Source organism: Cebus imitator, unplaced genomic scaffold (assembly GCF_001604975.1).
Source record: "Cebus imitator isolate Cc_AM_T3 unplaced genomic scaffold, Cebus_imitator-1.0 Scaffold434, whole genome shotgun sequence".
Taxonomy (NCBI): Eukaryota; Metazoa; Chordata; class Mammalia; order Primates; family Cebidae; genus Cebus; species Cebus imitator.
Window position 1 is genome coordinate 923,897 of NW_016107749.1, and position 10,379 is coordinate 934,275.

General features: G+C 46.4%; 1 protein-coding gene across 1 annotated transcript in view; it reads right to left on the reverse strand.

The window, feature by feature from the left end:
• GCN1 (GCN1 activator of EIF2AK4) overlaps positions 1-10,379 on the reverse strand; it is a 69,716-nt gene that overhangs the window by 16,811 nt on the left and 42,526 nt on the right. The window contains 8 exon segments of the mRNA XM_017510231.2: positions 1,369-1,511; positions 1,702-1,898; positions 1,988-2,126; positions 2,390-2,458; positions 4,506-4,726; positions 7,854-8,033; positions 9,259-9,373; positions 9,575-9,696. Of these exon segments, the coding sequence (XP_017365720.1) occupies positions 1,369-1,511; positions 1,702-1,898; positions 1,988-2,126; positions 2,390-2,458; positions 4,506-4,726; positions 7,854-8,033; positions 9,259-9,373; positions 9,575-9,696 (1,186 nt within the window).

The window sequence follows — 10,379 nt, forward strand, 5'->3', positions numbered from 1 at the left end:
AGAGACGGGGTTTCACCATGTTGACCAGGATGGTCTCGATCTCTTGACCTCGTGATCCACCCGCCTTGGCCTCCCAAAGTGCTGGGATTACAGGCTTGAGCCACCGCGCCCGGCGGTTTTCATTTCTTTACACTCGCCCACGTGCTTTCCAAGTTTTTTACTAATGAACATACATGAAATGTTGGGGAAAGAAAATATTTAAAAAAATATCTAACAATTTCTATAACAAAAGTTATAAAAGAGAAAGTGAGTACAAAAGGCAAGCATTAACAGGCAAGTAGGAAGACTGATCATTGGAAGTAGAGGAACCAGGAGAGGCCTTAGAAGGATAAACTATTTCTCCTTAAATTAGGTTTCTTGCTTTTAATGATTAGAAAAATAACAGTCTCAAACTGAAATTTCAAAAAATACAGAAAAATATAAAGAAAGTGAGTGTAAGTAACTACCCAAATTCCCAATACCCAGGCAACCACTGCAACCACCCCCAAGGCTGGTGACACTCCATACACACCTCCCTCTACACAACGACATGCAAGCAGACCCCAAGCTACCGCACATTATGTGGCTGGACCACAGCCTGTGCAGCATCCTGTTAAAACAGGTTGAGGAGCTTTCTAAGTCAGGTAATAGCATCTTATATCATTCTTTCTAATGGCTGAATAAAAGACCACTGTATGAACGTACTATATTTTTAAATCAACCTCCAATTTTTCAAATGGTAAGCAATACTGCAACACACATCATCCTTATGTCTAACAGCCTTAAGCACTTGACCAGTCAATACATCCTTGAAATATATTCCCATAAGTGAAATTTTTAAAGAGTACTGAACATTTAAAATCTGAATACATATTGGAAACCTGTAAAGAGAGGACTTTTTAAAGAATCATAATAAAGTCATTGCTATAGGAAACTGGAAAAGTTACAAAATGGTTAAAAGCAAGGGTCTGGAAAAAGTTGAGAGCATTCTTGGCAACATTCTGCTCTTCATTTCTCAACTGGAGTTATCAAAAAGCAAAGCTCAGCCCATTGGGTTTTTTTTTTTTTTTTCTTTTGAAGATAGGGTCTTGCTCTGTTGCCCAAGTTGGAGAACAGTGGCACAATCTCGGCTCACTGCAACCTCCACCTCTGGGGCTTAAATGATCCTTCTGCCTCAGCCTTCTGTGCAGCTGGGACTACAGGTGTGCACCACCATTCCCAGCTAATTTTTTGTTTTTTTGTAGAGGCGAATTCTCACTATGTTGCCAGGGCTCATCTCGAACTCCTGGGCTCAAGCAATCCTCCTGCCTCAGCTTCCCAAACTGCTGGGATAACAGGCATGAGCCATCATGCATCATTCCCACTGGGTCTTTCTGCCCAAGTTCTCACCTGATTCTCCAAAGGTCATCAAAGAGGCCTTGCTCTAGCTGGGGCAGCAGCAAGGCGATGGCTGTCTCAGCGTACATGGAGATAACCCGCTGGCCTGCACGCAGGGCGGTGTCACGCACAAATTCATTCTCATCAGCAAGAGCCTGGGCACACAGAAGGTGGGTCAGCCAGAGCTGCCACCCCTAGGCCCCCAGCCCAAAAAACATGGCGCTCCCTGAAGGCTGAGGGCTGTGGCAACCAACCCCACCCAGCAGGGGTCCCTAGCTCTCCAGGAGAGCACTTGCCTCCTGCCCTCCTCAGAGACTCTACCCTCACCAAGGTCATGGTACCTACTTTGAGGATACAGGGGATAATGGGCCCCACATAAGGAGTAAATTTGTCTCCAAAGGTGATGGGCAGGTAGTTAAACATCATTATGTAGCCATCTCGGACATGGGGTGCAATGTCCACTTTGCTGGCTGTAGCCACGATTTCTGGCATCAGTTTCTCCAACTTCTCCACCCCCAAACCAGCCATGACCTCAGCCAACCCTGCAATGAAAGAACAGAATGAGCCCACTGATCTGAGGGCCCCTTTTAGAGCATTTCCAGTCTGGCCACCGGACCTGCTCTGGCCTTACCCTGTGCAGCGCCTGACCGATCCACAGAGCTCTGCTCATAGGTCAGTGTCTCCATCAGCCATGGCAGCAAGTCTTCAAAGCATGACTCCCCCATGCCCTTCACCATGGCCCCAAGGGCCTTTGCAGATACCGTCCGCACCTGTCACATCACCGAGAGCAGAGATGGTGTGAGGAGATGCGGCTCAAAACAAGGTAGCCACACGGGAGCAGGGAGGGACACCGAGGGCCTCCTTCCCTTTCCAACGGACAAAAAAGCAGCTTTGGGGAATTCTCAGGGATCCATTTTGTGGGGACTGGATGAGGCTGTAGGATAAACTGTTTCTTGCTTTTAATGATTAGAAAGTAACATTTAAAAGTTATTGTAAAGTGAGATCACCCATCCCCAGTCTAATGCAGACTTACCTCAGGCACAGGGTCCAAAAGCGACGCTTTCAGGCCAGGTGTCACGCTGGGCAGGTACGGAGCCAGGTCCTGGAACAACACAGGAGGTGGCTCGGGCAAGGCCCAACTCGTGCTTTCTCCAGACTCGTTCCACTGTGGACCCTAACCTCCCCATTCTGCTGGCAAGGAGTACACAGCAGGGGCCCTAGCGTGCAAACCTCACTGACCATGGAACAGCGTGGGAAGGGCAGCTGGCAAGTAAGTCCCCCCTGACCCTACCACCAACTGGTTCTTTGAAGGTCCTGTGCAATTATTTGGGGATGGCTACTAGGGACCCCAGGCCCATCCTCAACAGACAGGAGTTCAATGCTCTTGCTCCTCCCACTCTTCCCTTAAGACCAAGACCTGTCCAGACTCTGGAATTTTTAGGAAATTACTTCTGGTACTTTCCTTTCAGAATTCATTAACATCTTCCCTTTCTTCACCTCAAAATGTTTATGTCTCTTGATGGAGCATTCAGCTTTCAGGAATAATTTTAAATACAGAAAATGCCTTATGTTCCTTGCAGCATCACTGAAAATAGCCAAAATGTCCATACCTTGGACACTGTATGACCAATTATATATAAGTTATGGTATATAAACTTGTTGGGATATTATAACTATTAAAAATCAGTTTTGTGAATAACTCATTATACCTTGGGAATAAGTTTAAGTTTAGGAATGCCATTTTTAAATGTAATTTAAAAAATTAACAGTACTTGGCCGGACACAGTGGCTCATGCCTGTAATCCCAGCACGTTGGGAGATCAAGGTAGGTAGATCACCTGAGGTCAGGAGTTCGAGACCAGCCTGACCAACCTGGGGAAACCCTGTCTCTACCAAAAATATAAAAATTAGCTGGGCCTGGTAGTAAGTGCCTGTAATCCCAGTTACTCAGGAGGCTGAGGCAGGAGAATCACTTGAACCCAGGCAGTGGAGATTGCAGGGAGCCAAGACTGTGTGAGTGCACTCCAGCCTGGGCAACAGAGTGAGACTCTGTCTTAAAAAAAAAAAAAAAAAAAAAAGAAAAAAAAAGAGAAATTTTTTTTAAAAAAAAAAAAAAAAAAAAAGAACAGTAATTATTTTTTTGGTAGGGAACTGTGGATAAAATGTTAAAATATTTTGGTTTTCTGGGTTGGGCGCAGTGGCTCATGCCTATAATCCCAGCACTTTGGGAGGCCAAGGTGGGTGAATCACGAGGTCAAGAGATCAAGACCATCCTGGTCAACAAGGTGAAACCCCGTCTCTACTAAAAATACAAAAATTAGCTGGGCATGATGGTGCTTGCCTGTGGTCCCAGCTATTCGGGAGGCTGAGGCAGGAGAATTGCCTGAACCCAGGAGGCGGAGGTTGCGGTGAGCCGAGATCGCGCGCCACTGCACTCCAGTCTGGGTAACAACAGCAAAACTCCATCTCAAAAAAAAAAAAAAATTTTTTTGGTTTTCTAATTTTTAAAATTAATTAATTTTTAAGACAGGATCTTGCTCTGTCGCCCCAGGCTGGTGTACGGTGGTATTATCATAGCTCATTATATCCCAAACCTCCTGGGCTCAAGCAATCTTCCCATCTCAGCCTCCCAAAGTCCTGGGATCACAAGCATGAGCCACCAAGTCTGGTCTGTTTTTCTGGTTTTTTAATTTCCCAAATTTTCTAGGATTAATGCAACTTTTCCACTTTGTATTTTTTTGCTCATAGCCTCAGTAAGCAAAGCTGAGCTGTGGTAGACAGTGAGATCACACATGCAAGCTTTTGGGAGCTAACAGACAAAGCCTATCTCCCAAACCAGACTCTCCTGACAAGAATACACTGCAAGGAGTCCAAGTGGCAACCACTTAAACACTCTTGAGACGTCAAAAGAGAGACATGCCTATCTGGGTCTCAGGTGAGAACTAAGCTATCAAGGACTTGAACCACTGCACTCTGTAAGATGCCCAGAGAGCCCAGATTTCCACCTCAAAATGGCTCATTTCTCCCCACAAAAATAAGTAGGGACTAATGCCCATATCTTTCCTTGTCTAATGTGGAGACTCTGCACCTCTGATTCTGCACTCAGCATCTTCTGGTCTATCCCACACCAGCCCCAGCTGGGCTGCTACCTTCTGGTCTGTCAGGGAGTACATGTTGCCAATGATCTGGGCTGCCATCTTCCGCGTGTCAGTGGAACGGTCCTGGAAGGCTCTCTGGACAATGGGCATGATGAGGGCCAGGGACGGGGCATCAATGAAGTGGACGAACTTTGTGTCCAGCAGGGTCTGCAAGCACTTCTGGGTCTTTCTGGAGGGGTCTGTCAGGGCATCCAGAAGGACTGGGGCAATGGCTGTACATCCAAAGAGAAGAGAGCCCAGTTGATACACATCTATGCATCAGCAAAGCCCCTGAGCCCCCAGAACTAGAAGGGATCAGAAGAAAAGGGAGTCTGGCATACCTCCTCCCTGAAGCCCCACAAGTCACCAGCTGGGGAAGACAGGCTGTCCACAAAGAGCAATCCTTGCTTCACTGGTGGGAAGCAGAGGTCACTATGTGGAGGTGTCAGCTGTCACCCTTTGCACTGTAGAGCTGTGACGTGGAAGAGCTCCTATGGGCTGGTTTCAATGGGCACTGAACTGCAGCCATTCTGCTGACCTTCCATAGGACTGTTTTTTGACCACCACCATGGACCCAATTCTGAGACCAGCAATCCAGAAAAGATGTTGTGGAAAGCCAGTTTTGTGACACCAAAAGCCCCTAACCAGCAGTGGGGGTGAAGCACAAAGTACTAAGATTAGATAAAATGAGCTCTTAAAAACCCAGTACCAGAGCCCAGGGAGTTTAGCCACTATAAAAATCCATGCTGGGCAACAATAACCAAAAAAAAAAAAGAATAACCGAATTTTAAAATGGGCAGGGACCTGAATAGACATTTCTCCAAAGAAGATATGCAAATGGCCAATAACCACATGAAAAGATGCTCAGCATCACTGGTCATTAGGGAACTGCAAATCAAGATCACCATGAGATGCCACTTCATACCCACTAGGAGGCTATAATCAAAAAGAGAGATAATAACAAAGTGTTGGCAACTGAAATCCTCAAACTTTGCTATTGGGAATATCAAACAGAACAGCCATTTGACACTGGAAAACAGTCTGGCAGTTCCTCAAAAAGTTAAACAGAGTTACCATATGACCCAGCAATTCTCTTCCTAGGTGTCTAACCAACAGAACTAAAGTTTATGTTCCCACAAAAATTTTGGCTCAAATGTTGACAGCAGCCTTATTCGTAATGGCCCAAAAGTGGAAACAACCCAATTCCATTAACGAATGAATAGATAAATAAAATGTGGTCTGCCGGTGCAATGGAATATTATTCCGCCATATGAGGATACAAAATACTAAAACATGCTACAATATGGATGAGCCTCAAAACCATTACACTAAGTGAAAGAAGCCAGACACAAAGGTCACATACATATTTTATGATTCCATGTATATGACATGTCCAGAATAGGCAAACATACAGAGACAGAAAGTAGATGAGTAGCTGTCAGGGGTTGGGGGTAGCGGGGAAATGAAGAAAAAATGCTAATGGGTATGGAGTTTCTTTCTGGGGTGATGAAAAAACACTCTGAAAATAGACAGCCGTGATGTTTATGCAATTTTGTGAATATACTAAAAACTACTGAATTATACATTCTAAAAGAGTGAATTTAATATTATATGAGAATTATATCTCAGCTTTTTAAAAAGATCTATGCTGGATTCTTAAATGAAGGCATTTCTACTCATGTGATAAGGACGAGACTATTCTGGGCCTCAGGATCCCTCAAGGATGTTGAGCACTGGCAAAACTGAACCCCACAGAAACAAGAGTAGAACAGTGGCTGCCAGGGGTTGGGGGTGAGTGTGGGAGACATTGGTCAAAGTGTACAAACTTTTAGTAAAGCAGGATAAGTAAGTTCTGGAGATCTAATGTGCAGCACGATGATGACAGTTAATAATATTCATCACAGGCTTGAAATTTGCTAAGAGAAATGTGCTAAGAGAGTCTATCTTAAATATTCTATCTTATATGTAAAAAAAAAAAAAAAAAAAAAAACCATGTAAAGTGAGGAATATGATAATGCCTGATTATGGTAATCATTTCACAATGCACACATCATTGTACAAAACATCACAGCCGGGAGCGGTGGCTCACGCCTGTTATCCCAGCACTTTGGGAGGCCAAGGCAGGAGAATCGCTTGAACCTGGGAGGCAGAGGTTTTGATAAGCTGAGATCGCGCTATTGTTCTCCAGCCTGGGCAACAACAGTGAGACTCCACCAAAAAAAAAATACACACATCACATTGTACATATAAATATGTATAACTTTTACTTATCAAATATATATCAGTAAAGCTGAAAAAAATGTTTTAAAAAGAAATACTGCTTTTTTGAGATGGAGTCTCACTCTGTTGCCCAGTCTGGAGTGCAATGGTACGATCTCAGCTCAATGCAACCTCCACCTCTCGGGTTCAAGCTATTCTCCTGCCTCAGCCTCCTGAGTAGCTGGGACTACAGGTACATGCCACCATGCCTGGCTAATTTTTGTATTTTTAGTAAAAGATGGGGTTTCACCATGTTGGCCAGGCTGGTCTTGAACTCCTGACCTTAAGTGATCTGCCCACCTCAGCCTCCCAAAGTGCTGGGATTATAGGCATGAACCACAAAAATAAAATTTCTGAAAAGCATATATCCTTAGTAAATTTTTGGTCTGCCCTATCAGTAATTGAAAAGTGTGTTGAAATCTCCCACTATGACATAATGTATTTGTTAACTTCTCCCTGTAGCTTTATAAATTTTGTTTTATGTATTTTGAGGTTATTCCATACTTTCCATACTGAAGTACACTGAGTGGGCACTGGCAGCTGAAGCTTAGACTTTAACAGTGACATGCTGGTCAAGGTGGCTGGCTGGGTTTTGTTCCTAGCGATCAACCTCTTCCTGGTATTCGAGAAAGAACCACATATAGAGTATTTAAGTTAATCCTATCCCTTCCTTAACCCTCCCCTCTATCACAGGCCTCCTGGAATGAGATGGAATAGGAAGTTTTCAAAGGTCCTAACATTTTGAATGGTGCTGATGTGGTCCAGAGAATGTCATTCAGTTCTGTTGGCCTCATGCTCAGCTTAGTGCACAGGGATCTCTTGGAGTCAAACTGCTCCTGAGCCAATGACTCAGTGTCCCTATCTGCAGAGCCAATGACATCTGCCCCAGGCCAGGAGAAAAACAGAATGAATGCTTCCAAACTACCTTCAAATAACTATTCTAGGAAAAGGGCTTCCCAGGATTTAGAGGCGATTTCACTGTGAACGTATTTGTCCTCAAAGAAAAAGATCTTAGCTGAATGGGTGCAAGTTCCCTGCAGTGTCCAAAGGCGGTGGGATTGGCAGGAGGCCAGGGCAAGCACCCTCATGGGAGAGGCCTACCTAGGATCTCTGGGTTTCTGATGACGGAGCCGATCTGCCTGAGTGCCTGCTGTCCGGCCTTCTGGACTTTGACATGGGAATCGGTCAGCACCTCCGTAAGCTTGGGCACGATGTTGGGTAGGCAGGATGACAGCTGCTTAGGAGCACAGTACGCCATTGCCCCGAGAAGCTCCACTGACCCTGCGGATAGCAGACACAAGCCCAGCACTGAATCACTGAGCACAGGCCAGCAACTCACCTGCACTGGCTACATGGGCAAGGGACATCGACGCTGGTCCCTGCACACTGTGCTCAAGCAGTCACTGGGAGTAGGGGAGAGGGGACTGGCTCTAGCAGAGCAGTCAAAAAAGCTCTTGAGGCCTGCTAAACAGTGGGATCCCAGGTGAGAAGCAGGGCAGTATGGGAGAAAGAGACCAGGATCGGGGAGACCTGGTTTAACCCTTACAGTGAGATGCAAGGTCAGTTCCCTGAATTTCAGTGAACTGTTTCTTCATCCACAAATGAGGAAACTGATTTAGATTTGTGTTGTTTCTAACTACAGGGTGAAATCTGAATGACTGAGAAGGAGGCTGAGTGGGAGGGTCCTAGATGGTGATCCTCTCCTAACTAGAGCAGCTCTACTTGTATCTGTTTGCTTATTAGGATGTCAGAGATTTTATTTGTTTATTTTGAGACAGGGTCTCACTCTGCCGCCCAGGCTGGAGTGTGATGGCAGCCTCCAACTCCAGGGCTCAAGTAATCCTTCCACTTCAGCCTCCTGAGTAGCTGAGACTACCTGCATGCGCCACCATAACTGGCCTATTTTTGGGTCTTGCTATGTTGCCCAGGCTGGTCTAAACTCCTGGCCTCAAGAGATTCTCCGCCAAAGGTTATTTTTAAAAACAGCTTTCCTGGGGGTGGGGGGGGAAACTTTAAAGCCACAGAAGAGCTTTACAGCTCTGGATTTTCTGACTTAAGGCTGTAGCTCTTGTCAGAGACCTGTTCTTGGCATGAAAGCACATAAACTATAGGAAGATTCAACCGCCAGAGGCAGAGTTGGCTGGGTGTGGTGACTCACACCTGCAATCCCAGTGCTTTGGGTGGCCAAGGCAGGAGGATCACTTGAGCCCAGAAATTCGAGGCCAGTCTGGGTTACATAGCGACACTACATCATTATAAAAAAAAAAAAAAAAATTAGCCAGGTGTAGTAGTGTGTTCCTGTGAGAATGGTTTGTGCCCCAAAACTCAAGACCAGCCTGGGTGATAGAGCAAGACTCCACCTCAAATTTCAAAAGAAAGGCAGGGTCTTAACCCTATCCCTGGGCTTGGGAGCTCACAGGACACGAGCTGTGGCTACCCAGGATCCTCACTGAGGCTGGTTTTCAGAACAGGAAGCTGGGAAGAGAGACAGAGGGAGTGGTCTTACCAGCTTTGGTCCGCCAGGATTCCTCCTCCAGGGCAGCCAGTAAGGAGGGGAGCACCAGCTTCACCCCATGAGCACTCAAGTTGCTCATCACAGCCTTGGCACAGTCATCTGCAGCCTCAAGGGAGGAGAAAAGACATTCAGGGGCCTGCTCGCCCAAGCAAGGGGCAAGGCCTGACACCAGTCCTAATGTTCCTCCTGTGACAAATGCTTCCTGGGTTTCTATTGTGTCAAACCCTGTGCCAAGGCCTACAGACATAGCTGGGAACAAACCTCACAAAGTTTTGATGCTGTTCTCCCATGCAGTCTGGGGACTTACCTCACGCACATACTGGTTCCCATCCCCGAAGCACAGGAGCAAATGGGGCAGCACGTGAACCACGTAGGGCTCAAAGAGCTTCCCCAGCATGGTGCAGAGCATCTCAAAGGCAAAGAGGGCTCCTAGGGGAAAAGATGGTAGGACGGCTGGGAACGGAATGTCCCCTGGGGATAGCCACAGAGAACAGAAGGGACAGCAACATCCCTGCCACCTCCTACTCTTCTGGAAACACTCAGAAAAGCTGTGGAACTAGTGGCTGTCCCATGAGCAAGCAGCACCCTCTGCCTCAGCTCAAGAAGCCCCAAAGCAGGGATGTGGCTGAGTGGGGAGGGAGGAGACTAACAGTTGGCAATAACAGAAAAGCCAAACCACAGGCCGGGCGCAGTGGCTCATACCCGTAATCCCAGCATTTTGGGAGGCTGAGGCAGGAGAATCACCTGAAGTCAGGAGTTCGAGACCAGCCTGACCAATATGGAGAAACCCCGTCTCTACTAAAAATACAAAATTAGCTGGGTGTGGTGGTGCATGCCTGTAATCCCAGCTACTCGGGAGGCTGAGGCAGGAGAATCGCTTGAACCCGGGAGGCAGAAGTTGTAGTGAGCCAAGATCACGCCATTGCACTCCAGCCTGGGCAACAAGAGCAAAACTCCATCTCAAACAAACAAACAAACAAGTCCAGCATGGCCAACATGGTGGAATCCCATCTCTACTAAAAATATAAAAATTAGCCGCCTGTAATCCCAGCTACTCGGGAGGCTGAGGCAGGATAATTGCTTGAACCTGGGAGGCGGGGATTGCAATGAGC